General features: G+C 67.3%; 1 protein-coding gene across 2 annotated transcripts in view; it reads left to right on the plus strand.

The window, feature by feature from the left end:
* Window positions 1–2266: 2266 nt before the first annotated feature.
* CORO7 (coronin 7) overlaps window positions 2267–27748 on the plus strand; it is a 50964-nt gene continuing 25482 nt past the window's right edge. Inside the window, exons 1-9 of one of the 2 annotated variants that reach the window (XM_064520526.1) lie at window positions 2267–2437; window positions 5300–5396; window positions 5824–5898; window positions 8846–8916; window positions 9184–9367; window positions 10541–10617; window positions 12927–12977; window positions 24350–24436; window positions 24539–24621. In XM_064520526.1, the coding sequence (XP_064376596.1) occupies window positions 2378–2437; window positions 5300–5396; window positions 5824–5898; window positions 8846–8916; window positions 9184–9367; window positions 10541–10617; window positions 12927–12977; window positions 24350–24436; window positions 24539–24621 (785 nt within the window). In that variant the 5' untranslated portion in view covers window positions 2267–2377. The remainder of the gene's footprint in view (window positions 2438–5299; window positions 5397–5823; window positions 5899–8845; window positions 8917–9183; window positions 9368–10540; window positions 10618–12926; window positions 12978–24349; window positions 24437–24538; window positions 24622–27748) is intronic. The other variant, XM_064520527.1, reaches the window with a different exon arrangement.

The following is a 27748-nucleotide window of genomic DNA, read 5'->3' on the forward strand; positions in this document are numbered from 1 at the left end:
AGAGCGCTTTTATCCTCCCAGTTTTCCAAGAGCAGGCAGAGTGCTTTGGGTGATGGGCTCAGCAGGGGGGCAGAGCACTGGGACCAGCAGAGACCGCAGACTGGGAGCAGCAAGTGGGACTAGACCCGAGTGGGGAGGTCCCAGTGCTGAAGCAAGTGCAATGGAGGGAGCTGGGCCTGGGCTGTTGGTGGTGTAACTTCTGTGGAGGGGAGCCTGCTGGCAGAGAGCCCCACTGGGCAGGGCACAGCACTGGGGAGAAGAGACCAGCCAGAGGGAGGGAGAGGCAGATGGGACCATTACCAGGAAGAGTTGTCCCCACGGGGTCAGTGTGAGAGGCTTGGGCCTGGCCAAACCCGACACCCCCTTCCAGGGTGGCTAGGCCACGTTGGCCCTGGGACACAGCTGCCCCTGGAGGGGGGGACTTGGCTCAGTGCTCCTGGGACTGGGCACACACTTGGGGTCTTGTGCTCCCCTCCAGGCACAGCCTGAAGGGCTCTGACTGTTTTCCAGCCTCAGTGGATCATCAAAGAGCAGAACCGAAGGCTCTTCTGAAGCTAGAATTAGCATAGCACCTGTTTGAGGGTGGGAGCACGTCTGTGGAGACAGCAGATAATTCATGCCAAGCACATTTAGCTCTTGCCTTCGTTAGTGGTGCTGGCGCCTTTAAATACTCCTCAGCAGAGAGGTTCGGCTCTGCGGTGCGTGGGAGGACGTGGAAGCAAGGCTGAGCAGCAGGCGGGGAGGGGGGATGTGTCAGATCCTGTCTTCTGTTGCTGCGTGTGTGCTGGTGCCACAGCCCTGGCTGGGCCGCACCGTGTAAAGCTGCGCCGCGGGAGCCTGGGCAGCAAGGCCCCGAGCTGTGGGAAACACGCTTTGGGCTGCAGCCGAGGAGGAAACCACAGCCAACTCCGCTGCACGTGCAGAGGCTGCAATCCCTGCGCCCCGAGCACCTGCAGCCCTCCGGTCTCCTGGGGGTGGTCAGGGGAGGGAGCACCTGGGCATCAGGGTACAAAGAGAAAAGGAGAAAGAAGGTCCCAAGTAGTAAAATGAAGTGAAGAAGCAGGCGGGGTGCATGGCCCTCCGTGCGCAGTTGCCCAGTGAGCGGGCGAGGATCCAGCGCTCCGTTCTGTTCCCCTCCTCAGAAGCTGTCTGTAAACAAAGGTTTCTGTTCACTGCGGGCTGGAAGTCCGGGGAGGGGACAAGCATACTGGGCTGATGGGACCAAAAATCTCTTGCTGTTTCCCCCATCTTATCTGCCCGGAGCGCGGAAGAACAGCTGCCATCATCTCCAGCGAGACATTTGGGCAGCAGAGGGTCATTCTAGCCCTCGGATCACCGGCTCAGGCTCACTTGGGTAGGCAGCTGTCGATCCAGCAAGCCTTCAAGACATTAAAATCGCCAAATGCTTCACCGTGTCCCTGTGTGAATTAAATACAGGTGGGAGAAGACTTGGTCATGCTGGAGACGTGTGAACTGTGAGCCTCGCAGGGGATGGGCACAGGAGACATCTCCAGAGAGATGGGAATCCATGAAACGTGAATCTGCCGGATCCAAGGAAGGGGATCTGTGCCCCTGCCCAAATTCTCCGGAGATGGTCACCCCGGGCCTCGCTCGCAGCCAGCTCTGCTGCTTGGGAGTCAGCCCCGAAAGCTGGAGGGTCTGCGCTGCTGTCGGAGACATCCCAGTGCTCCCAGCGTGGTGGCTGCTGGGAAGAGGAGCTGGGAGGAGAAGGGGGCCCATAGCTGGGGCAGCGCTGGGGAGAAATGGGCTCCCGGGGAGCTGCCCGCCTTGCAGGACGCCCACCCCCGTGAGGGAACGAGGGCTCTGGTCTGTGCCCATGGTGTCCCTCGTCCCAGCAGGACACATCCGTTAGCATGGTGACAGCCACCGCTGGCCTGGCCCTGGCCCAGGACACTCAGTGGCCGCCCGGGCTGCGTGGGGGCCCAGGAGCGCCATCCCCAGGGTCAGGCTGCCCGGGAGCCCTGCGGCCCAGGCGGGGCAGCGACACGGTGCCACGCAGGGTGCTGCGTGCGGCGCCCGGTGACAGCACGGTGCGGGGCCGGAGGGGCCCGGCCCTCCCGGTGCCCCCGCGCCACCCGCGGCCAGGGCGCGGCCCTGAGGGCGGGGCTAGTGGCCGGGGGCGGGGCTCCGCGGGGACGAGGGGCGTGTCCAGCGCGGCGGGGGCGGGGCCAGGAGCCCGGGGCGCGGCGCGAAGCGGTGCCGCTCGGGGCGGGGCGTGTCCGGGGGCGGGGCTGAGGCGGCGGGGGCGGGGCTGAGGCGGCGGGCGGGGCTCGAGGGCGGCCCCGGAGCGGCGCTGCTCGGCTCGGCTCGGCTCGGCTCGGCACGGCGGTGCCGTCCCGTCGCGTCCCGGGGCATCATGAACCGCTTCAGGGCGTCCAAGTTCCGGCACACCGCGGCCAGGCTGCCCCGCAGGGAGGTGAGCGCGGCGGCGCCCGCGGGGTGCGGGGCAGGGGCTCCCGGCGGGCAGGGCCAGCCCCGCCGCCCCTGGGGGCCAGGGGCCCGGCGGGGCGCGGATCCCGGGGCGCCCGGCCGCGCTGGCGAGCCGCCCATCGCCCCGGCCGCCCCTCCTCGGCACCCCGCCATCCCGCCGCAGCCCGCCCACCTGGGCGCTTCTCAGCCCCCTCGGTGCCCAGCGCGGCGGGGTGGCCTCGGCGAAGCCCGCGGGGCGTTTGGGCGCGTCCTTCCCACGCGTGCCACCGGCCCGTGCTGCCCGCCGGGGGTGGCCGAGCCCGGTCACGGCAGGGACCTGGCTGCTTTTGCTCCTGCCATAGGGTCGCGGCTGTCAGCCCACGCGGGTCGGCCTGGCCCTGCGGGACCCGCTGCCTTCGGCTGCGCCGCACCGGGGCAGGAGGATGGCGGCACCAGCACCGGCGAGACCTCGTGCTGCCCGCCCTGCGCCCGTTCCCCGGCCAGGCTGCGTGGCCAGCGCCGGGGCACGCGAAGGCCCGCGAGCGTTAGGCGTTGAGCTTGCACAAACGCTTCCGCACCGCAAAGAGGAAGCGCCGTGCCGGGGCCCTGCGGCCGGCGCCGAGTTCCTCTGCCGCGACGCCGCGAGCGCTCCGGGGCCCCCGCGCGCCCTGCCCGGCATCGGCCTCGGCCCGGCCTCCGCGCGGCCGGAGGGCAGCGACCCTCGCTCAGGCGCGGCACGTGCGGCTGAGGGCGACCAGCCCTGCGGGCACCTCGAGGGAGTGCTGCCAGCGCCCGGAGCCCTTCCCGGGGGCTGCCCCGGCCCTCCGGCTGCCCCCCAGGCTGGGCACCCACAGCTGCGCGTCTCCGTGGCTGCCTCTGCTCTGCCGTGCTCCTGGAAATGTGGGATGAGACGAACTAGGACAAGCAGGAGCCGGGAAGCGAGGAAGGAGCCGGCGCCAGAAGCGGGCCCGGGAGGCCGGTGCTGCCGGTGCAGTGCCGGTACCGCGGTTAGCAGGATGGCCCGTGGCCCGCGGGGAGCAGCTCCGGCGTGAGCGAGGCACGGTGGCGCTGGCGGGGAGATGAGCGGCGGGCGCGATGTGGGGCAGGAGCTCCCGTGGGGCGCGGGCCCGTGTGGAGAAGAGGCAGCGCGTGTTGGGCAGCCCGGCGCAGGCCGGTCTGGTTACCGGTGGTGCCAGGGCAGCGCTGACTCCCTCTGTGATGGGCAGCTCCTTCCCTGGGACAGCTTTGCTCCTTCCCCGGGGGGCTCTTTTTGCAAGCAAGCCCTCTGACAGCCCTGGAGCCACCAAAAGTCCCCTCCTCTTCCAGGTTAGATAATGGAGGTGAGGAGACGCCCCAGTTCTGCTGACAAAAGGGGGCCAGAAATTCCCAAAATCCCTCTGGGAGCACAGAGGGAAAGGAGATGGACTCGGGTTGGAGGGGCTGGGAGCACCTTCAAGCACCTCCAAGCTGCTGCTGGGCTTGGGGACCATCCCCGGGGGGAGGAACGGCTCTGGCTGTGGCCGCGGGGGTGGCAGGGACGTTGCTGCCCGGGTTTGGGGGGATCGGTTCAGCGCAGAGGCTGTGCCCTGCTCAGCACCATTCGGTACTCGGTACCGTTTGGCGTCAGCTATGTGGCCAGAAGAGGAGGGGTCAGGCCGGGTGTCTGGGTCTTGCTGGCTTTGGGAAGAACGTGGATGCCTCCAGTGAAACGCTCATCTCCTCGCCCTCGGCCTGGAACGCCCTCCTTCGCTTTAGCTTCCCGGCGGAGGCGTCCCGGCACCCCGGTCTGGCTCGGCGCTGGTGCGCGGCTGGGTTTGCTCACGCTCCTGTCCCCACCATGGCGTCACGCTGCTGCCGGGCGCAGGGAGAGGAGCCTCCCTTGGGTCAGGGGAGGGTTAAGAGGTCCACCACCAAAAAGGCTGATGTGAGGAGGGAAGAAAGTGCTGCGGGAAAAGCCAGGCCCTGATAGGACGCGTGGGTCCCGATCCTTCTGGGTGCTCAGCACCTGTCTGCGTGAGGGGCTCCCCGGTCGGAGGTGTCCCCGGCTGCGGGCAGCTGATGCCCTTGTGGGTGACACTGGTGGCCGCCAGCAGGCGCCTGGGTGTGGTGGCACCTGGGAAGGGCCCCGTCGCCTTTGCTCCAGGGTTGGACTTAGCCCCGGGAGCGCCGTGAAGCTCCTGGCCCCACAGGCTGGGGGCCGCCTGAGGCAGCCCGTCCACGTCACCCACGCAGGGCTCATCAGGCCTGCACATGCTGTGGTCGCCCGCAGAGGTGGTCGGAAGCTAGCTGCAAAGTGGGATGTTGGTCCTGGAGCATCCTAGTGCAGTTCCTTGGATGCGCGTCCGCGCGAGGGGCTCTTCTGCAGGCGTCCGTGTGTTGCACCGACACCTCGTTCGGGCACGGCCTGGCAGCGTGGCTGGCGTTTCGTGGCCCGGGAGCCTTTGTCGCCCTCCCCGGTTCGCTAACACCAGTTTAACGCAAAGTCTCCTGGACTCTCAGCGCCGCGGGAGAGATCAAGAGAAGGCGGCCGCACAGCCAGAGGCAGCGCTGGGAGGACGGCTGCCCCGGGCTTTCGCAGTCCCCCTCGCCGTTCCCATTGAGCTCCAGCTGCAACGGCAGAGGCGGCCCTGAGCCGCCAGCCCCGGGAAGGGGATGTCCAGCTCCTCCGTGGTTGCCTTCAGCACGGCTCCACTGGTGTCGGCAGGCTCTAGGTAGCACCAGGTCCTTGGCGAGGGAGCTCCGTTGGGACTGAGTGTGTTTAGCAATCCTGCGTCGCCGCTCGGTCGTCTTCCCCACTTCTGACCAAAGTGTCTTATCCCTCCAAAGCGGAGGCATCTCTTGACATGGACTTTTTTCCCCTCCATCCTAGGCCTGGATTGGGGATGTCCGAGCTGGCTCCGTTGTGTCCTGCGGGAACCACGTGAAGGCCAGCTGCCGCTGGATAGCATTCAATGCCGACTCGGCAGGTAAGGCGTGAGGGCGCGGGTGCACAGCGCACGTTGGAAAGGCCCATGCGTGCAGCCCGCGGGGCATGTTTGTCCCTAAAGCTGCCACTGCGGTCCCCCAAGGGCTGGGTCGCAGGGGAGCCGCACAGACCCCAGAAGGTTTGTGTCCGGGTGGCGGATGAAGGGTGATCTCAAGGATGGGGAGGCATAAGGGCAAGTTGGGGAGGCTTTCCCTGGATTCACACAAAGGTGGTGGCAATCCTGCATGTGGAGCAAAGATCTCAGCTTGGACTGCAAAGCTGGGTGTCCCCCGCATCTGTCCGAAGCCGCAGGGGCTTCCTGGGAGCTCTTGCTGTCCCGCTTTGGACTCTTTGGCAGGCTCTGAGTGGCCTCAGTGATGGGCATCTGGCGGGCAGCAGGTGACCTGCTCTCGGGGTGTCTCCTGCAGGGGTGCTGGGCATCGTGCCGCTGGAGTGCCGGGATGGAGACAAGAGGACCGTGTCTCAGCTCTGCTGCCACTCAGGTGAGCCAGGTGTCTGCCAGGCCTAATCCAGCTTGTTCCGTGCCTGTGCAGCCCTCTGCGCCGGGGCACCAAGGAGCTGGCTACCACGTCCCACCTCCACGAGAGGCGTCTGGCCCAGCTCAGGCTCTGCAGAATGATGCAGGTGCTGATTTTCGGCTATGACTCAGCCATCGCTGTGCCAGGTTGTATTTTTCCCAGACTAGAGGCTGGGTGAGCTGGTGGAGTCCCCAGGGACCCTGACGTGGCTCATTTCTGTGCAGCCCCTGCTGAGTTTGGAGCTATGGAGCCAAGAGCTGCGACTCCTGCCTTGCCTGCGGACCCTCCCGATGCCCTGGCTCCTAGCAGCAGAGCGAGGCGTTCGGATGTCCTCCGCATACGATGTCTGGGCAGCACAGGGAGCTGGGGGCACCCGAGGTGCTGCTTAGCAGGGGTTTTAGAGCTGCCTGGCAGCCGGCCACACTGAATGTGCCTGGCCGTGCAGGCTGGGCTATCGCTAAAGAGCTGGACTGATCCAGATCCCTTCGTCTATAGAGCTGCAGAGAGGTCTAGGCGTGTTGCTCTCAAGATCTTGGAGAGCTCGTGCACTTCCTTTAGCACACCCTTCCCGTGTTACTCGTTGCACGCCCTGAAGTTGCCGGTACAAAACGTGAGCAGAGCGAAGCAGTGGGAATAGTGGCCAGGGAGCGTAATTCTAGCCCCGTGTTAACTCAAGCATCCTGCACCAAAGCGCTCGGCAGAGATCCGATGAATAGCAGCACCGGAGCGGCCCCGGGGCGGGCGGCCTCGGCGGAGGCGGGCAGGAATGCGGCCGCGCAGCACCGAGCTGGCGGGGAAGGCCACGGCCGGGACACCGGCGGGGATGTACCCGGCAGGCTGCTCGGGTAAGGAGAGGAGCAGGGCAGACGGGCGACCGCGTGGCTCGGAGCGGCTCTGACGTGGGCAGAGCGGGTGCCGCGGGGGAAGAGGTGGCCGGCAGCGTCGCCACTGGCGCAGGAGCGTGGAGCAGGAGGCAGGTGCCTGGCACGGGGACGGAGCGGTGGGGCACCGGGGAGCCCCGGCCCCTGCGGTACCCCTCTCCCGGTGCTGTTGCAGCCCTGCCAGCCTGGAGGCATTGACGGGGCGGGCTGCTTTCGGCATCCCCTCGTGCACGCAGTGCCTTGGCATCGCTGCGGTAACACACGCCGTGTCGGCACTGGCTCTCCCTGGCCACCGGGGCGTCAGCAGGCTGAGGGTGCTGCAGCACAGGGCTGGCTGCGGAGAGCTGCCTCACAGCCTTCGCAAACGGGCCAGCAAACGCTTTGTATAACTGAGGCAAGCGGAGCTGGCGAGCCGGAGTCGGGCTCTCCGGGGCGGCCTGTCCGGGCAGCGCCAGGGCAGATGCTGGCTGCCGAGCCGGCCGCCTCCAGGTGTGGCACGCCGCCCGCTTCGCCGCGCTGCCTCCAGCACGCCCTGCCTCCGGAGGCCTGCAGCGCTGGCGGTTGCCTCGCGCTGGCTCTCCTCCCGCGCGCCTTGCCGCTCGGAAAGCGAGGAACGCTTGAGCTCTGCCCTGGCGGGATAAAAGGCGGGTCGGGCCGGCTGACCCGAGTCCCTGTGCTGCAGGGCTGAGGCCAGCTGAGCTGCCGCTTGAACAAGGAGGCTTTAAACCTCCCAGCTGCCTTAGGCTCCTGGGGATGCCAGGTCCCTCCCAGGAGGATTTTAGGCACTTGAAAGCTTTTTGATGGCCTGGGCTTAGCTCCCCGTGCCCCAGAGGAGTGCTCCGGGAGGGCGGGCGAGGAGGCGGCACAGGGCGCTAGTGACTGGCGCGTGGGTGCAACGGTGCTGCCCATTCATGAGCTTTCGGTACAACCACTTTGAAGCTGGCTGTGCCTGAGAAACGCCTCCCTTCTGTGCTCAAAGCAGGGAAGGATTTTTTTTCCTCCTCCCAGGGCAAATGCAGCAGAGGAGTCGGAAGCTGGAGTACGTTGCTTTTTCATGCCTTCTGGGCTCGTATCTCGGCAGCCTCGTAGAAGCGGAAAAGTACACAGTGACCTACTTTCTCGAGCGTGCCAAATGCAGCAGAGGGGCTGTTAATTACGGTGCCAGCCTTCCTCCCCCCCGTCCCCGCTGACGGAGCTACGCGGAGCGGCTCTGCCGCCGGCACGCTGAACCGGGCCTCACAAAGGCGGCCTTGTTACCCGCACAGCCCTCGCTGGCCCCGGGCCTCCAGCAGCGGCAGCAGGGCTGGCACAAACGCGCTTCTGCACGCCGCGCGTCCCCCTGCCTCCCCGCTCTGCCCCGGCCCGGGCTGCCAGCGGGCTCGGTGTTGCAGACCAAAGTCTTGTTCAATGCAGTGTCCCAGGCCAGGCGGCAAAGGCAACTGCAGCAGAAAGTCAGGGCTTGTGCCCTGGTTTGCTGCGGTTTGAGCCGCTCAGTTCAGGCCCTTTGCTGTCCATGCAGTGAGGTTGTTGCAGTTAATGCATAAAACAGTCTGGGAAGGACGTCGGGTTGCGTGTCCTCCAGCGTGGGATACGAGCTCAGGGCGTCTGTGTCTGTCCTTATTGCTCCGAGCTCTGTGCGCATGTTGTACGATCCGTGTCCTGCCACGCACAACATTCAAAGCTCTCGTGAAATAAAAGCCACAGCTGCATGGCAGCGGTTTGGATGGGGAAACGCAACTGTGCAGTGCTGCCTTTCAGGGTTCCCGTCTCTGTGCCCAGGGAGGCAAAGGGACGCCAGGCCCCGATGTGCAGAGCCAGGGGCCAGGCTGATGTGGCAGAGCCAATGTGCTCTGTAATGCCTTGGTGGGGTCGGATCCGCCCCTGGCTGCCGGTGCGCCCCAGAGCTGGGCACTGCAGGGTGACGTGTGTGTGTTGGAAGGGTCCATCCCAAGTGGGGAGTGGGCACGCTGCCTGCAGGGAGCTCGCAGTGGGGAGGTGCAGGGATGAGCCTCTGCTCTTCTCCCTTCCAGACGTGGTGACAGACTTTGACTTCTCGCCGTTCGATCAGCTCCTGCTGGCAACGGGCTCTGCTGATGAAACGGTGAGTGTTCGGTGCCGTGGGGACCCAAGGAGCCGTGGTGGGGCCCCGGTGCTTCTCTTTGCGGCTTGCTGCTGATCATGGCTCAGAAGGGCTGGGATGCTTCAGGAAAATGCATCTAGAGAGATGGGGAGAAGACAACTCTGGGGTGGAGGGTGCCAGCCTTCAAGAAAGGTGTGGGAAGTCCCCACATTGTGGGGGATGTGGGGCGAAGACGACTTGGGCTTGGTGGTGAGTCCCTTCGCCGACCGTGTGTGCCTGGGGCTGCAGGTGAAGGTGTGGCGGCTGCCCGACGGCGGCCAGGACGTGCCCCCCGGCGCCGGGCTGACCCTGGGGCCCGTGGGCTGCCCCGTGGACGTGCTGCAGTTCCACCCCACGGCGGACGGCGTGCTGGCCAGCGGCGCGGGGAGGCGAGCCACCGTCTGGGACGTGGGGCGGCAGCAGCCGCTGACAGGTAGGCACGGCCGTACCCGACAGCTCCCCGCCCCGCGGCACGCGTTTGCTCTCCTCTCTGCTGTGCTGATGCTGGGACTGCCCCGCACGAGCCATGGGCTCAAGGGCTGCTCTGGAGCCTGGTGTCACTGCACGGCCAGCGCAGGTGGCTTTTGGGCACGGAGGGTGGTGGCACCACAGCCCCTTTGCCTGCGCATGGGCTCCCACAGACTGGTGCAGAGCCCAAAAGCTCCTGTGCCACCTGGCCCATCTCTAGCAGCTCTGCTGGGGGTCCCCCGTGGGGACAGATCCTGCTCCCTGGGTATCCCACAGCACTGCGAGCGGCTGGACGTGGGTGCCATTGGCCGCTGAGCAGCACCAGGCTGCCGCTGCCTGCCTCGCCCAGGCCGGAGCTAGACCCACTGGAGAGGAGGGCTGGGAGTGATGCTGGTGCATAAGCGCCCTGCATGGGGCCTTCCCCAGGTCTCCTCCCCTACGGTCTGAGCTGCCAACAGAGCTGGGATGCTGCCTGCACAAACACGGCGGCATCCTGGCGGGCCCTGGCCTCCGATGCCGAGGCAATGTGACTTTTCAGGCAGGCCAGATCAGGTCACCTGGGAAGCTCTCTGGTAGTAACAGATAAAAAAGGCAACAGCTCCATCCTGTTTGCCTCCTACGTGGGCTGCAGAGTGATGGGTTTCCATGGCGAAATTACCCTGGAAATCCCTGGATTTCCCTGGAAATCTCAAGTGCCTTATAGAAAGGCTCGTTAGAGGAAAAGAGTCAGATTGAAGGCATCGCTGAAAAGCTCTGCTGCTCAGGCAGTGTGGGATGTGCGGGCACACAGGCTGGGTCTCATCAAAGCTGTGCATACCAGTGCCATCATGTTTGGGGTTTTGAATTTAACGGCTCTGGATTCAAAAGAGCCAGTGGCTGCATCATGCTCTGTGTGAAAAGCGTGGAGCCAGCCTGGAGAAGAGAAATCTGCATCCGTTTGCAAAACCAAAGCGTTCAGATGGGAAACAGAGAGCGTGGTGCCAAGCAGAGCTCCTGCTGGCAAACCTTGCCAGTGCTGAGCCCCTGCTCTGAACATCTGGGGCTGGGGTGGGACGGACCCGCTTTGTCCTCTGGGGGGAAAAGCCACCGCTGGTGCCCAGGCCCCACTGGAGGCCCTAACCATGTTCTCCTCTCCCAGACCTGGACTCTCACGGGGACCTGCTGCAGAGCCTCTCCTGGAAGCAAGACGGCCGCCTCCTCGGCACCTCCTGCAAGGTGAGCAGGGCAGCCGTCGTGCACGCCACTTCTCGAGCGGGTGTCCAGAGGTGTTGACTTTAGCTGTGCGCGATGAAACCATGGTACAGTGCAAGCGTCTGAGCAGACATCCCTCCTTCTCTGCTGCCGGGCTCGCGTGACCAAGCGGGCATTTGCTGTGTCCCAGCTGCCCTGTGCAAGGCTGGGCTCCAGCGCGGCATTTTGCGAGCACTGGTTGATGGTCCCTTTCCTCCACGCAAGATGTTTCCAATGACTGTGTAAATCTACTTGAGAGAGGGCAGGGACTTGAGGGGCACCGGCTGCAGCCTGCAGACCTTTTTGGCGTTGGCAGTTGTCTACCCTTTGGGAGGAGCACGGGTCCCAAGGGACTTTTGTCGCTGGGCTTGGCCCAGGAGTGGTGCCAGGGCAAGAGAGTTTGGGTGCTGCCTGCCTGCTGTTGAGCTGGAATTAGTGGCTTTCTGCCCTGCTTGTGGCTCCTCTCCATCCCTGCTGGCCTGTCGGAGAGGCACCCACATCCTTTCGCAACCAGAAGTCCGTAGGTAGCTGCACAGGGATAGAGGCTGGTTTCTCTCCAGCTCCACCCTGCTGCCTCCCCAGGCCCTGGTTCCCTTCCTGACCCTCTGGGTACTTTTTGGCCAAGGGTTATTTTGCTGGGATGAGGTTCAGCGTTCGGGGAAGGGGAGCGCGAGGGCCTTTGGAGACGCGTCGCAGGGCCTCGCCGCCCCTGTGCGGCGGGGCTGGCTGTGCCGCCGCCACGCGGGCTGGGGCTCGCTCCCGCGGTGCGAGCTCTGGCTCCCGTTCTGGGGGAGAAAGGGCAGAATCGGGGCCGGCGAGGGGTGCCGGAGCCGAGCGGGACGGGAGCGCTAGATGGCGCCTGCTGCCCGCCGCTGGCTCGCGCGGTGCCGGACAAGCGCGTGCGCGGGTTGAGCGCGGAGGCCGAGCGAGCAGCCGGGGCCCCGTGCCGAGCGTGGAGGCCGAGCGTGGAGGCCAAGCGAGCAGCCGGGGCCCCGTGCTGAGCGTGGAGGCCGAGCGTGGAGGCCGAGCGAGCAGCCGGGGCCCCGTGCCGAGCGTGGAGGCCGAGTGAGCAGCCGGGGCCCTATGCCGAGCGTGGAGGCTGAGCGTGGAGGCCGAGGGAGCGTGCAGGCCGGCCGGGTGTGCACGCTCAGCGTGCGAGCCGGCCGAGTGGGCAGCTCCTGAGCCGTGGCGCATGGCTGCCGAGGCCGGCAGCGCTGCTGCGCGGTGTTGCAGCTCCGCGCTTCCTTGTCACTGCTACGGCAGCGGCTCCCAGGGCCACCAAGCGGGGCCTGCCCCGTGCGGGGAGCAGTGGCACCCCCGGTCCGGCCGTGTCCCTTGCATGCACGTGGGCTTACACACTGCCCGAGCCGCAGGCACCTCAGTAGTGAGCGCTGCTACCTGGGCTCTGACGCCTGCATCGGACTTGAGGTCTCCTCTGCAAGGTGTGAGGCCGCGAAGTGTCTTGAAGAACCAAAGCAGATCCAGCTGCGCTGGCTTTGCAGAGCAAATCACACCCTGGAAGCAGGCCGGCACCCGGGGTTGCTCCCCCCGGCTCTACAGCTCGGGAGGTGAAATGCAGCCGGCCCGCTGCTTTCGCAGGGAGGAAAAGCTCAAGGCCCTTGTTGGCAGCGATGCTGAGGCCAGCGGGGTCTGTGGCCACCAGGACAACTTCTCAGTCCACAGCTCATCGGGGCCTCGCAGCGTCGGCAAGCGAGAGCCAGCGCTGGTGCTGCCTTGTGCTGCCTGCTCCTGGTTCCTCAGGGCCCCTGACGGCATCTCGCGTCTCTGTCGCGCTCCCGGCCACAGGCCTGCGGTTCCTCCGTCTGAGATGCCTCCGAGGGCCTCTCTGGCAGGAGGCTCGACATACCCCCGGCCAGCGGTGCGCAGGGCTCGGTGATGTCTCCTTAGCCGTCTCTGACCCTCGCTTTGCTCCTCGCAGCTCGGGGAGGGCAGGCAGGCGGGACGGGTGAGTCTCTCCCTCCGCAGCTGCGAGTTCAAATCCAGCCACTGGTCCGAGAGGTCGGGCCACAGCTCGGGTTTGGAGGCTCCCTCCTGTTTCTGGGAGCAATTTTGGGGGTGCTGGGGTCTGGGCCTGGTGAGGCTCCGGGCGTCCTGGGGCTGCACCCCAGCCGGCAGCGTGGGGCAGGGCCGGGAGGGGGCTCCGGGGGCCCTCAGAGCAGGCGCTGGGGCGGAGGGAGGGGGCCTGCTTGCTGCAGCGCTCCCCACGATGGGGCCTTACATCCTGCTGGCCCCGGGGTCTTTAACCCTCCTCTGTTTTCTTTTTATCTCACCAGGACAAGAAACTGCGGATCTTTGACCCCCGAGCCAGCCCGGCTGCATCACAGGTACCGTCCTCGCCGGACGTGCTGAGGGAGCAGGGGGACCTCCCCAGTGGGGCCGATCGCGACGGGGTGGTTCGGCGCCCGGATCCATCCCAGCCATGCTGCGGCTCGCTACGGCTGCGAGAGGCCCCGGCTCCCTAGGCGCTGGTGGCAGCGCAGCAGCCCAGGCTGATGGCAGTGGGAACGGACCTGCCTCCTCCCCCGTGGAGTTCAGCCCGTCGCCTGCCCCCCGGGGTGGGATCCCTGCCCTCCCGCCCGGGCCAGCGAGCTCTCCTCGCTTCGCTGGCTGCTGCCGCTGGGCAGAGCGGCGGCCGTGAGGGCTTTGCTGCTACCGTCTGCCCCTCCGTCCCGCGGAGGAGCCCCACGCCGCCTCCCGCCTGCGGGCAGCGTTCCCAAGCCCTGCGGCCGCCGAGGGCTCCAGTGTGGCTGGGAGCTCCTGGGCTTTGTGCTGCCACGCAGGAGCGGAGCAGAGGGGTTTCTCGGATAAGGATCTGCCAAGGGTGAGGTCTGGACAGCTGGATCCGTGCGGCTCAGCAAATAACAGTGATTAGGAAATAAGTAGAGGACTCGGGCCTTGCCTTCAACTTAGATTTAAACAGCCTCTTATTAGAGGTTTCCTGTGGCTTCGGGGCTCTCGCTGTAGGAAGCTGCCGTCCCTCTTGCGCAGAAGGTTTTGAGCGCGTTTGGGAGGGGAGGGCGCCAGCGGAGGCCAGGCCAAGGCAGCTGCAGCCGTCTCCCTGCCTCCTCGCCCGCGTCCTGCCGTGCCTGTGCCGGTCCTCGGGCCTCTTCTCCCGCCGACGGACCTGCGCCCGCGGGACGGCCCGTTGCTCTTCCCTGCTGCTGTGGCCCTGGTCTGGCTGCGGCTGCGGCTGCGGTGTTGGACTCGGCTGCCCTGCGGCCCCGACCGCCTGCGTCCCTCGCCCCGCGCTTTGCCTGGCCGTGGCGGTTGCCCCGCTCGCGCGGGGACGCCCTGCAGGTGGGGCGGCCGTCTCGCTCCCGGGGAGCCGGGCTCTCTTTTCACGATGCTGCCGACCCAAGGCTGGGAGCAGAGTGTCGAGGGCCTTCCCTGCTGCTGGCCGAGAGGTGCCCTGGCTCCTCACACTGGGCGGCCGGCGGTCGTAAACGCAAGGGTCCCAGGGCAGAGTGGTCCCAGCCCTCTGCGTTGCCCTCCTGCCTCTCCCTTGCGCTGCCTGCCGCTCGGTAAGGCGCTGGGTCTCCGTCCCTAAACTCAGCCTGTGTCCGTCCGCAAACCGCGTCCGCCGGCTCCCCTCCCTGCCTGCCCCCCGGTTCTTCCCCGCCAGACCTGTCGGCTTGTACAGCGGCGTTTCGGCCGAGCCGCGAGCTCCGTGGGCTCAAGCCAAGTCTCCTGGGGAGGGTGGACTCTGTCTCGCTGAGCTATTAAAAATAACGTGTGAGTGATGGGGGCTGTTCAAAGCAGGCAGCTCGCTTCCCTCCGCTGCCGTCTGATCCAGCCCGGGTTCGGCGCGAGCCCCGGGCCTGCACTCGGGGTTTGCCAAAAGAAATATGCACCTTTGCTGCCGCTGCTGAGGACTGCAGCGCTGCAGCCATAACCCCGTCTTGCTGAGAATTAATGAAGATGTTTAGTCTTGGAGAAGTACTGTGCTGAAGGGGAAAACTTTAAAATGCCATAAATCCTCTGGAAGTTTGCACAGGACTTGCTTAGCCAAGAGGAATAACACTCCTGTGTTTTGTTTTTTTCCCCCTGTTGCTGCGGGGCCGGGTTATTTGGACGGGCTCCTTCTCCCGGGGGCCAGAGCGGTTACGAAACCGGGTGATCCTGGGGCTGCTGAGCGGTGCCAGTGCCTCTCGCGCTCCAGTCTTTGAAGTCACCCAGTTCTTGCAGCGGTGAACGAGGTTAGCAGTGCAATGAGTTTTCCAGGTCAGCTGGCCCCGGCGGCGAGGCAGGAATAGCAAGGCTGGATTTCCAGCCAGCTCCGTTCAGAGCCACGTCCCCGGCAGCAGGTGGAGGGCTCCGGCTCCGGCTCCAGCGCTGCTGCGGACTCATACTGATCCCTTTGTAGCGCGTGGTGCCGAAAGCCTGTCTCAGCAGCGGGCCATTCCTCTGGCTGGTTTTCTTAATTTGCCAAGCCTGCCTCATTAAGCTGTTCCTTTTTTAAAGGAAAGGGGGGGAAAAAAATCAAAAGGACTTAAAATAAGAGCCTCGGCACAGGGGAGGAGGTGCTGCATTGCTGCCGTGCCTGACACCGCTCTTGGGTCTTGTGGACGCAGCACGCGCGAGCCTGGGGACTGTCCCCGGGGGTATCGTCCCGCGCCGCTCGCGCAGGGAGGATGGAGGGTGCGAGGAGGGCGCCGCTGGCTCCTTGGCTTTGAGGGCAGCGCTGGCGGGCTCCCCACGCGCCCCACGGCTGTGCCCTCGGGGTGGACGGCCCAGGGCATGGCTGTCGCCACGGCGGGGAGGGCTGGGGGCCCGACCCCGATGTTCCTGGCTGCGTGTGTCACGGCTATTTTGAGCGTGTTCCAGGCAGCGCATGACGCAGCAGGAGCCGTGATGGAGGGCAGGGTGCAGCGAGAGCAGCTTTTTGGGGCTGGCGGTGTCCAGGGGCTCACCAACCCCCTCGGGCAGCAGATCCTGGTAAACACCCAAAGCTGAGGTGTCCCATGGGCTTGCTCTCACCCCGCTGGACCGACAGCCCCTCATCGCTGCATCTGGGCTGGAGTCCAGTGTGACTCCCTGGGGCCTCTAAGCTAGCTTTGGACTGCCTAGGCCATCTGGGGTCATTTGGGGGAACAGGGGTGAAAAAAGGGCTGCTAAAGCCCCTCGTGGGCATGCTGCTGCCCAGGGTGGGCCACTGTTGCGGGCGAGAGGGTGCAGCCCTGCCCCGTGCTTGGGGAGCAGCCGTCACCCTGTCCTGCCGGGGTATACCCGGAGGCCTGGCTCCTGGACGGTGACATTGGTAGCGTCCGGGGGGACCATGCCCATCTCTACTCAGCATGGCCCACCTCAGCCTCCGCTCTGCCCGTGGCTCAATCCTGTGCTACGGATAGTTTGGAATAAGCCAGAGCCGATGCAACGTGGGGATCCTGGGTGAGTCGAGCAGTGGCCGCTCAGCACCATTCAGCAGGGGGCACGGGGCTCTCTGTGCCCCCCTCGGGGTGCCAGGGTCACCCCTTGCTGCAGCTGCTTCTAGCATGCCTCCCTTTGTCGCTGTGCTCCCCTGGCCCAGCTCGATCCAGGCCTGCCCCCGCCCCCGGAGAGCTCGGAAGTCCTTTTGGAAAGGTCCCACAAGTCTCGTTCTCAGCCGTGGCCTTGGTGCTCCTTCCAAGGCCGGGCTCCTCGTGCTCCGCGCCGCGGCCTGCCCTTCCCTCCCACGTGCTCCGCACCCGTTGCCGCTGTGCGGAGTCGCCTTCCTTATCTTGACCCTCTTGTTGGAAGCGAGTTGCATCCGGTCTCTCCTGGCCTCGGCTCCCAGGCCTGCTCCGCTGGGGCTCCCTGTACCTCCGCCTGCTTCTCCCGCTCTCGTCTTTGCCGTCCCTGCGACACCTGGGAATTCAGCAAAGCTCATAAAAACCCTTCCTCCCGCTGCGTGTTCCCAGATCCCTCCAGCCCCTGCCTTGGGGGCTTCACACTGCAGGAGCCAAGCCTGGGAGGGGATGGGGTGGAAGTGCTGAGGGACGCGGTGCTGAGCGGGGGTCAGGGCGCCTCGCGGGAGGATGCGTTTGCTAAGCTGGGATACATCTGGGTACCGCTCACGTCCTGGAGCTGCCCATCAGCCGGGAGCGAGACGGTCTGATGTAGCGTGCCCGCTCTGGCAGGGGGGCAGCCCAGCAGTGCTGGGCACCAGCGTGGTGCTTGCCGGCCCGCTGATTTTGTGGGCACCTTCTGTGTAGCGGCGGGTGCAGGGCTGCGGGAGCGGAGCGACGGCTCTGCAGGATTCGTGGCCAGCGTCCCAGCGCCCTAGGTGATTCACCAAAGCCGGTGCTGAGCGCTCGTTCGTGCACTGCGTTGGCAGGGTGCCCGGGGTGGCACCTCCACCTGCCATGCTCTCCTCTGGGCTCCGCGAGCCCCAGCTCCTTCTGCTTCCTACTCCCATGCTGGCAAAGGTGGGGGGGGGGAGGCGGTGAGAGCAGCCTGCAGGGTCCCCTCTGCATGCGTCGGTCTGGGGTCTTGCACGTCCTCTAGAAAAAGGAGCTGCCTCACGCAGTGAATGCAGCTCCTTGGGGGCGACATCCTGCACCACGTGGCTGGGGAGCAAGGGGCGAACCCAGGCGTGCACCTCGAACCAGGCGTGTGCGGTGCTGGGCCGGTGCAGGACCCCACAGACGAAGGTGCACAGACACCCGTGCAGCGTGGCTGCGTGCAAGCTGGTGCCCCGCTTTCGAACGGCAGCGCTGCCCGTGATCCTCCCGCAGAGCCCGCGCCCCGGCTCCGCGCTGCCGCTGCCAGCCACGGCGTCGCTGCAGCACGCGCCTGCCCGAGCCCCACCCTGAGCCGGCGACCCCAGCTCGTGCGCACGAGCCTGCCAGAGCTGCCAGCCCGCTCCCGGCTGCCGGCTGCAGCAAGGGGAGGCCGCCCGGGGAGCGCCGTGCTGGGACGGGGGCGTGCAGAGCCGGATGGGCTGCGGCCCCCTCCTGCCCGCTCGCTTGCGCCGCCGCCCCCGCGCTCACACGCTGCACGAGCGCGCGTAGAGCGGCGTGCATCTGGCCGGCACCTGGCTCCCATTATGGTGCCGGGGGCAGGCGGCGCTGATGACGGGCGGCGGGGAAGCCGGCGAGCGTGGCCAGCGTGGGCTGGATCGGCGCTCGCTCCGTTCTCACGAGAAACTTCCACCGCCAGGGTTTCAGCGGGACGGGGGCGAGGGAAGAGCCGCGCGCGCCGGGCGAGCGCCTGCGCGGGCTCACGTCTTCAGCAGCTCCCCTTCGCTCGCTGCTCGGGGCCATGGCAGCCCTCCCGGGGCCAAGGGCGGCCAGGGACAGGCGGGAGGGTGTGGGGCATCACGTCTGGGGCAGCAGCCCCCGCGCACGGAGGGAAGGGGCGAGTGCGGGGGCAGCTTGCAGGGGGCAGCCGGCCGCTCGCTGGGGCACGACTTCTCTCCGTGCGGGAGCGGGAGCCCGGATGTGGGCCCCAAGCGCCCGCAGCGCGCGGCCCCCACAGCACGTCCAGCGCGGGGCAGGACCGTGTGTCGCCTCAGAGCATCACCCGGCCTCTCCCAAACCCCATGTCAGGGCCGTGGCGGTGGGGCGGCGCTGCCCCCATCCCCGCGGCCCGGCCGGGCCCGGCTGCCCTCGCGCAGAGGGTGAGCGGGTGCCCTCGGGCAGCTTGGCGCCCGGGCCAGGCTGGGGGCCGCGCGGTGCTCGGTGGCGCCGCGCAGGCCGCGTTGCTGTGGCGACGCGCCGGGGCTGGCTGGGCCGCGGCAGGAATGCACGGCACGCCACTCCGGTTCCTCCCCGCGGCGGGGACGCCGGCAGCCCTGCACGGCTAGTGACGGGCCGAGCGGGGGGAACGCGGCCTCGTGCCCCCGGGGCGTCCCGGCCCCGCCAGCCAGCCCGGCTGCCCGCCAGACGCAGTGCGCACAGGGCCGGCTCCCCAAGCAGAGCAGGCCCTCTTCGGCCCCCGGCACCACTGCGTCCCCCAGGAGCGAGAGGCCGTGCCGTGGCCTATGTGTCCTCTGGCCGCTGCCGGCATAGTCCCAGGCAGGGGTGACGGTGGGAGAGGGTGAGGGAAAGGCGCTGGGAGCCCCCGAGGACCTTTGCTGCGGCAGCTCTGCCGCACGGCTGCTCCATCTTCCCCGGCCGGATGCTGCAGCGGCTTCTCTGGCCGCCCGGGCAGAGCTTGCCCCTGCCTGGCAGGACGGCCGTGCCTGGCGCAGAGCGGCGGCACAGCCGGGGAACCCCAGCCCGGGGAACCCCAATGCGGCCCCTCCGCTCGGGAGCCAGCCGCGGCCATCAGCACTTCAGCACCTCAGCCCGGTGCTGCGCAGGGACGGCGCAGCGGTGGCAAGGCCCGCGAGGCCGCCGAGAGGCTTTTGGCCTTCCTTCCCCCCACCCCGACGGCTGGATATCCCACGCTGAGGTCACCCCGGGGGTACCTGACTCCCAGCCTCAGCAGCAGTTTCCTCCGGGCTGGGGGAAAGTCCACAGCATCCCACATTCCCAAGGAGACCGTGGGAAGCTTTGAAAAAGTTGGCCTAGCTCTGGGCTGCCTATTTATAGTAACGCACACTCCAATCTCTCATGCTTCTGTTCCCCAGCGTAGCTGCACGGGACTGTTTATATTTCCTCTTCTCTGCTTCCCCCTCATCCTTCCTTCTCAGGAATGCTGCTTGGTATTGCAGGGATGGGGAAGTAGAGGCGGATTCAGGACAAGCCCTTTGCTTTCTTCGCAGCTTCACGAGGGCCAGGGGCACGATCTCGCCTGCCCCCTGCCCCGAGCCCCGCGTGGCCCTCGCTCGCGCTGCCTTTCCCTGCTGCTGGTTTGGTGGGGACGACCGTGCCGGGTTGGCAGGCTGCAGGCCACTGCTGGCAGGGTGAAAGACGCACTGAGACATGAGGGATATGGGGTGTGCGAATGGGTGCTCCGGTCCGCCCCGGCCACCCTCCGGAGTCAGCGATGCCGAGCGGCCTGGGGATCGCCGCTGTGCTCCCTGCCCGGCTCCGGGAGGGCAGAGCAGAGCAGGGGTGCTGGTGCAGCGCTCCGTAGGGCACTGCCTGCGTGGGGTCCGGACATGGGTGATGTCCAGTAATGCCCTGAGATGGCAGATACTGGTGTTGGGGCTAGCGAGGAGAGAGCACCGTGGCACCGGCCGTTTTCGGTACAGGCGTCAGGAAGGATTGGGAAGGCCTCATCCCACCTTGCTGCAGACAAACCCGAGAATGGGGTCCAAAGGGGTGTGAAGCCCCCATGGCGTTCCTGCCTGCCGGAGGCCAGCGTTAGGGCCATGATGGCTGAGGGGCTCCGCTGAGGTGGGCATCTCTCTGCAGCCTTGGTGGCTGTCCCCGCTGGGAGCCCACTGACCTCCCTGCCCTTGCCGAGCTGTGATTGCCCTCAGGGACCTTGTTTTGGCCTCGCCAAGGGCACGGGAGAGCGGATGGAGGCCAGGAGCCCTTCTCCTGAGGTCTGCGGGCACCAGGATGGGATCCCTCCAGCGATGTAGCAGCTGAGCTGAAGAGGTCTGCGGAGATCCCTGTGGCAGCGTGGATCTCCCTTGTCTCCCTGCTCTCGGCCTCAGCCCCTGTCCTCACTTGTCTGTCCGTGCCCTCCTCTCAGCTCTGGACCTCAACCACCCATGGGGTGGTTTTAAGCACCTGTGGGCTAGGGCTGGATCTGCTCTCATACCTCTGCCTTCCCCTCCTCCCTGGGTGCATGGAGTCCCCTGGCCTGGGAGACCCTGCAAATGTCTCCGACACTGCCCAGCTCCCCGTGACGTGGGGGCACCTGCTCTGCCTGGCGGGCAGGACCTGGAGGTGGTGACATGGGAATGGTGTGCGCTCACAGCATTCCCTCCCCGCCGCGACAGACAGACCCCCCACTGTCCTTCCACTGTTACGAGTATGGAAAGTGAGACTTTGAAACCAGTCTGAAGGCTGTCCATGCCTCCCTGACCCATCGGGGAAGTTTGCAACCTCTTTCCACCTCAGGCCACCAGCTGGGACAGCAGCGGTTTGTTACGGGAGCTCAGCGAGGGGTAGCTGGCTGGTGAGGAGTGCGACACCGCTCTGAAATCCAGAGCGGAGAGCTGGCCTTCAATAGCAGGCACAGTCAGAGGCAAGAGATGCGTCACCCTCGCTCAGTGGCTGGGCCTATGTGTCCGCTTTTTCCTCTGTTTCGGAGGAGAACCGAGGAGGGTAACCTGCCTGCAAAACTCAAGCTTGCCCAGAGCTCGCAGCCGCTCCAGCCATGCAGACTGTCCCTTGCCGAGCCCTGCCCTGTGCTTTCTCCGTAGGCTTTTTGTAGCTCGCGATTTCCTGGAGCTCTAGCCAGAAACGAGGAGCTGGTTTGCAGTTTGCACGGCCGTGGGCTGGCCTGGTGCGTCGACTGGGCTGGCCTTCGAGAAGCTGCTCTGTTCTCCTGGCTACCTCTGGAATAACTTGTGTTTGGCAGTGCTGGGAGATCACATTCTTCTGCCTGGAGGAGGGGTCGCAGGCACCGCTCTGCTCTGCCGAGGATGCTTCGCGGTTAACCCTCTCGGCACCATTGGGAGAAGGCTCCCGGGAGCCTTTCCTCCTGCCCCAGGAGTCTTGCCTTGGCCCCGGGGGCGTATTGAAGAAGCAGTTGCTTCCCTGATTTGCGCAGACTCACGCTTTTGGCATGTGGAAGAGGTGTCTGCCTGTGTCTCGCTTCCCCAGCCCCACACCCAGGGCAGAGCCCGCCCTGGCACCCTGGCCTGGGGGGCCCTGTGGGACCCCTCCTGCCCCGACACCCGCTGGCAAAGACATGGCTCAGCCCAGCTCTGTTCCTGGGATCTCTGCAGATCCCACCGCTGGTTCTGCTTCTCGGTAGGGGTTGGATGCCCACGATCTGCAAGCTGCGCGGGCATGGGCAAGGCTGAGCTCTCCGAGGGCAAGGGACTGCCCCAGGGCCCCTGCAGCCGTGCTAAAAGCAGAGGAGAGGCTTTCTGGCAGCACGTCCCTGCTCAGCAGGACTTTTGAACTTTATCTGTTTCTTTTTTGCAAAAATCTGCAGGCCCCACCCAGCGAGCGGGGCTGGGGCGGGGGGCAGGCAGCCAGCGGGGACCCCAGGCCTCCCGTGAGCTGCGCGGCTGAGGTTGCCTCTGCCTGTCCCGGTGGGACGGAGCCTCTCGCTGCCACGGGAGCCCCCAGCTCCCAGCTCTGCCCCGGGCTCCCTGGGCCCCAGCTCCCCCTGCCCTCGTATCGCAGCCGAAGGTAAATATTCCCCGCGGAGGCGGTGCTCGCCCTGGCGCGGGGAGCAGTTTTTGCTCCGTGTCGTGCTCTCCTAGGCAGCCGGCAGCGAAGCCAAGAAGCCGTCGCTCCCCGCAGCCAGCTGTTGCCAGCTCACGAAACCCGCCTGCAGCTCCGCTGCCAACAGCTGCATCCGACACGCTGTTCCTATTCCCTGGCCGTGCCGTTCCTACTCCCCAGCTGGTGCGTAATGGTTGGCTCCCCCGCAGCCCCCTGCGTCCAGCAGCTCAGCTGAGGGCTCCTTGGCCAGCGCCTGGGGCTGGGCATCCCCCAGGGCCCGGTGTGTCCCGCCAGGGGAAGGCGCAGAGCTGGGGGAGCGATGGGCTGCGATGGGGAGATCCTGCCCGGGCTGCTGAGCGCTCTCGGAGGACGGAGCACACGCTCCCCCCAGCCGGGGCTGCTTCAGGCCAGCTGGGCTGGACCCGCACGATGGGCTGGAAGGGGCAGGGCTCCCCGGCGCTGCGGCGGGGGAGCTGGAAGGCCTCCCTGGCTCCCCGCGTGCCGGCCCGCGGTTGATGCTGCCGGCGTTCGGCACGCCGCCGTTGCGCCTGCCTCTCCTCTGAGCCTGCCGGGGGCACGAGCAGCCCGCGGAGGTGCAGGCGGGATGCCCCCGCGTGCCCTGCGGCTGCTGGGTGCCCCGTCCCCTGCTCGCCCGGTGCACCTGGGCGCCTGCCCGGCTCTGCCAGCCCTGCAGACCCCGCGGCGGCCGCCCGGGGCTCTCCGCCGGCCCAACCGCACCAGTTTCTCCCGTCTGCGCCAGGCTGCTGGCTCGCTGCTCGCGCAGCCTCGTCCCTGCCGCGAGCCCCCAGCACCTGCCCCGGGGGGCAGCGGGGCAGGACGCCCGGGGCGGGGGGCCGCCGGCCCGGCTGCCGCTAGGTGGTGCGACACACGCGCCAGCCGCCGCCGCACGCTCACCTCCGGCAGCATCCGCGCGGCCTGGTGTCGGAGCCACCTCCGAAACCGGAGCGCCCCAGCCCCAGCCTCCCCGCATATTTGCTGACATACGTACTGCTCAGCCCGGGATGGAACTAATGCAGAAAACATGTTTCCCCGCCGCGGCGAGGGCGAGCGCGCAGCCGCGAGCCGGGAGGCGGCGAGGCTCCGGCGCGGGGCCGAGCTGGGGTCCCGGTCCCGGCCAGGGCGCCGCACAGGTAGAGCAGGTGCCGTCGTCCTGCCATCGCTGCTCTGGGCCGGAGGCAGGCAGTGGGCTGCGTGCGCGGAGGAGACCACCGCAGCCCCCAGCCCTCTGCGTCCCCAGCTCCTTGGGACCCACTCCTCCACCACTGCCGGGCTGCGCAGCTGTGCCCGGGGGTCCTGGGATGCCTCTTGTGCTGCCCGGTTTTCGGTCTCTCTTCCTCCTCCTCCTCCTCCCCCCGTGGGGATACTCCCCGCACCGGGATGGCAGCTCCTGCGGGATGAAGCTTGCAGGAATTGGGGCCGTCATCCCCGCCGCCAGGCCTGGCTCGGTTCGGCAGGGGCAAGTCGCGAGCTGAGGGTCATCCTGTCCTCTCCGGGAGACGTTCCCAGTGCCAGTTTGCTGGAGGCGGGGAAGGGCCCCCCCCCGCCCCACATCCTGCCCGCCGCCGTTGGGAACGCCGGGCTTGGCCAGCGCCGCCACTTCCTAGCGGGCTGCGCTGGCTTGTGCCGTGTTTGTGCTGGCAGCGAGGCGCCCGTGCCGCAGCCAGCGAGGAGCGGAGCTTAGCACCGCGCGTCTCCTCCCGCCCCGGCGGCCGCTCCTGCAAAGCCCGCGCAGGATCCGGCTCCCGAGGGTCGGCACAGGGAGAGGGGCTCATCCCGCTCTGCCACCAGCGGTGCCAATGCAGGGCCGAGGCCGCGAGAGGCCAGCTTGCCACGGTCTTCCCCTGAACAGTGCCGCTGCCCCGGGCTCCTCGCCGCTGTGGGTGGGAACGGACACGGACACCCTCATTCGCCATGGGCACCTGGCTGCCCCGGAGGGCTCCGGCCGGCATGGGGCTGAGGTGTGGGGCCTGGGGCTGCTGCCCCGGAGGTGGCGGCTGGCGGGGCGTGCGAGGAGGAGCAGGGCCGCGGGTGGCGAGGAAGGGGCCGCGGCGGTCTGGAGAGCGCCGCTGTGCGCCCGCCCGGCTCGGCTGACCCTCAGTGTTTCGGTAGCCTCCGGACACGCGCGGGGCGCCTGCCCCTTGCAGCCGGGATGTGGCGTGGATGAGAGCCCAGGGACGCGCCCAGGGAAGTAAGTTCCTCTCCCACTTCCTTGCGGCAGGGGGCTGAGGATGTCACCGCTTGCACACTGTCCCTGCTGCCAGCACCGTGAGACTGCTGCCACTGCGGGCACCTTCGAGCACGCCCCGGTGGGAGCTGCCGGGCCGAGGGGCCATGCTTGGCTCTGCTGGCTCTGTGCCGGGGCTTTTCACGGTCATGCTTTAGTCACGCCAAAAGCATGCGTCCCCCGCAGCGCGGCCGGGGGAAATAATGACCGCGGTGTCTTCTGCACCTTGCAGAGCGTCCAGGGACACGAGCACAGCAAGGACTCCCGGCTGGTCTGGATGGGCGCCAGCGACTACGTCATCTCCGTGGGCTGCAGCCAGGTACGGTCCTCGCCGGGCAGGTCCCCTGTGAGCCCGCACGCTCTGCTCCCTGCCGCCTCCACGACGCTGGGCGGGCACCGAGCCACGTCTTTGCCCCTGCAGATGCGGGAGCGCGAGGTGAAGCTGTGGGACACGCGGAAATTCGGCAGTGCGACCCACACCTTGACGCTGGACACCTCGCCCGGGTAGGGACAGGGACACGCTGCGGGGTGGGAGGGCGCCGGAGGGGACGCGGCGCAGAGCGGGGTGCTCAGCCGCTGCTGGAGGGGGACGTGCCTGGACGTGGCCGCCCGCTCCCCCTTGCCCAGAGAGGCGCCGTGAGCGTGGCGGGAGAGGAGGATTCAGCAGTGAGCTGCCAGTGTCGGCAGTGCTTGGCCACAAAGCTGGGGACAGTGTGGCCTTGTCCCCAGCAGCGTCAGGGTGGGAAGGGTGCACCGTGACACTGTGACAGAGGTGACAGTGCTGGTGACAGTGTGGCATTGTCCTTGACATCATTCAAGTGGGAAGAGCAGGAGGTGGCAACGCTGAGGGTGTAAGGATGCTCTCTGGCACTGTGACAGGAGGTGGCAGTGGTGGGGACAGCTAGCACTGTCCCCAGCAGCGTTGGGGTGGAAGGATGCTCCATGGCACTGGGACAGGAGGTGTCAGTGCTGGGGATAGCTGGCCCCGTCCCCAGCATCGTTGGGGTGGAAGGATGCTCTGCAGTGCTGTGACAGGAGGTGGCAGTGCTGGGGACAGCTGGCCCTGTCCCCAGCGTCGTTGGGGTGGAAGGACGCTCCATGGTGTTGTGACCAGAGGTGGCAGTGCTGGGGACAGCACATGGAGGGCCGCAGGGCTGGGAAGACCCTTGCCATGCGCGGGGCGGCTCCGTCGCAGCCGGGGCACCGGGGCAGGCTGGGGGCTCAGGAGCAGCATGGGGCCGCTACGTGGCCTCTGGCGAGGAGCTGGGCGAGCTGCGACAGCCGGGCCGGCCCTTGGCTGCCCGGCCGGCGTCCCTCACACCGCCGGCCGCTGGGCCTGGCAGGGGGGGAGGCAAGCGGCCGGGCTGCATGGGGAGGTGCTGGCAGGTCCCCGACAAGGAAGGGCCGGTTGGCACGTGGCCTGGTGGGGAGGCGGATCGGGCGGATCGGAGGTGGGAAGGGAGAGCCTCGGTTAAGGCTGGGCTCCAGCAGAGCCTCGCTGCCGCTGAGCAGAGCCGGAGCATCGCCCCTCCTCCCGCCAGCTCTCCGGGCTCTCCCGCACCCCGGCTCTGCCGGGACAAGGGGCAAAGGCAGCCTCGGGGGTGCCACATCCAGCCTTGGCTGTGTCCTGGAGAGAGTGAGAGCACCGCTATGGAAAGCGATCCCTTCCGCAAGCGCTGCTGGGGGTGGGCTGTAGCTGCTCTTTGTCCTTTGTGGAGACGCATCATTAGTATCCAGAGTGAACACCTCCGAGGGAGCCTGGAGCACATGACACACTCCAAAAGGTCATGTCAAGGGGATGCTTTTAGGTGATGCCTCGTCCTTAAAAACAGCTCAGATACAGCCCCCCGCCATGATATGGGATGGGCTGGGGTCCCTGCAGTCAGGCCGGGGAGGCAGAGGCTGACAGGCGATGCCTTAGAGCTGCCGGCAGAGAATCCACCGCGCCGCAGCTAACCGGCAGGAACTGCCCGCAGCCCCGCCGCTTTGCGCACCCCGACAGGGTCCCCCGCTCCGCACGCCCCCGCGCCCCGGGCCCTCGGCACCGCCCCTTCCCGCCGGTGTGGGGCCGCGGCGAGCCAGCCTGGCTAAATTGGATCCAGACGCGCGGCGCTGCTCCGGGCCCTGTTTGCGCCGGCTGGAGTTATTTTGGCTGCCGGCTTTATCGGCCGCGAGGAATGTGGCTGGCAGGCTCCGCGTGCGCGGCTCTTATCTGCGTGTCACGCCGGGGCTTCGCCAGGTTGCGACTGGCTGGAAATGGGAGCTGATAAGGCGGCGGAGGAGAAGGGCGGCGGGCGCTCCGGGGCCGGCGGCAGGCAGCCGAGCGAGCCCCCGGGCCGGGGTGAGCCGGGGGCCCCGCTCCTCCGCGGAGGCGCCCGCTGCGAGGGAGAGGGAGGCGCTTTTTTTAGAAAGCCGCGTGCTGGCGCTGAGCGCTCACAGCCGAAGTTCCAGCCCGCTCCCCACCTCTCGCGGCCCGTAAATCTCTCGGAGATGACAAATCGCGGAGGGGGATTTTTGGCTTGCTCCCGGCAGATGTGATAAGCGCGAGCTGTGTTTTCCCCCCGCCAAAGCTGCCTGGCCCGGCAGCCGGCACACTGGGATGCTTGGGTGCCCCAGCCACGCGCAGCCCCTGGGCTGCACGCGCAGCGGGACGGGCGGTGGAGGGAGGACCCCGGGGTGCCGCCGAGGCCACGGTTTGGGGACAGGACTGCGGGGCGCAGCGTTGCCGGGCTGGGGGCTGCGGAGTGGCTCTGGGCTCGGGGCCGCTGTGGCTGGCCACTGTCGGGATGGAGGAGCCCGGCACTGCCGCTCGCGGAGGCTCTTTGCGGGAGTAATCGGTGGGTGGGCAGGAAACTCAAACCGTTCATTACTGGCGCCGGGTGGCAGGAAAGGGAGCGCGAGCCGTCGGATGCCATCCGGCGCCCTTTGGACACCGGCAGGGCCCGCAGCCATTTCACCCGATGCCAAACCACAGCCCCGGGGGGGCTCCTTCCCCTCTGAGCATCGCCGGGGAGGTGGAAGACGGAGGCGTTGGCCTGATCCACCCTCACTTTCTCCCTGAAAACTGGGCCAGCAGGATCCTTGCTAGTGCAGAAAGCTCGTTTCAAAGCGCAGGGCTCACGGCAGCAGCCGGGGAGACCCCGGCACCCGGTGCAGCCCGGCGCGGCTGCTTGGCGGGCGCGGGAGGCCCCCCCCCAGCGCGCTGGGAGCGGGCGAGCGCTTCTCCCGACGCAGGCTGCAGTGGGGCTCTCCCTCCCTGCCCGGTGCCCCGAAACGTCTCTGCTGGCCCCGGCCCACTAACCCGCCGAGGGCGCCGGGAGCAGCAGGCTGGGTGGCCCCGGCCGCTCTCCGTGCTGCCGGCTGCACCGCGCTGCCTTTGGGGCGCCCGGCGCTCCCTTTGAATCGCGTTTTGTCTTCCCTCTGGCCTCGTTTAATTAGATCAAGGAGCAGCAGGGCAGGAGCCAGGAAGTGGCCTCAATAGGTTATTGTTGCCCTAAATTGTAACCAGGACCGGTGGGGTTGGGTTACCGGGGCCGGCTCGCGGGTCAGCGCCCAGCCCCGGCTGCCGCACGCCCGCCGCAGCCGCCGCAGCGCTGCCCGGGGCCGGGGCCGGCCCCGCGGGCGAGAACAG

The sequence above is a fragment of the Dromaius novaehollandiae genome, chromosome 14 (assembly GCF_036370855.1).
Source record: "Dromaius novaehollandiae isolate bDroNov1 chromosome 14, bDroNov1.hap1, whole genome shotgun sequence".
Classification (NCBI taxonomy): Eukaryota; Metazoa; Chordata; class Aves; order Casuariiformes; family Dromaiidae; genus Dromaius; species Dromaius novaehollandiae.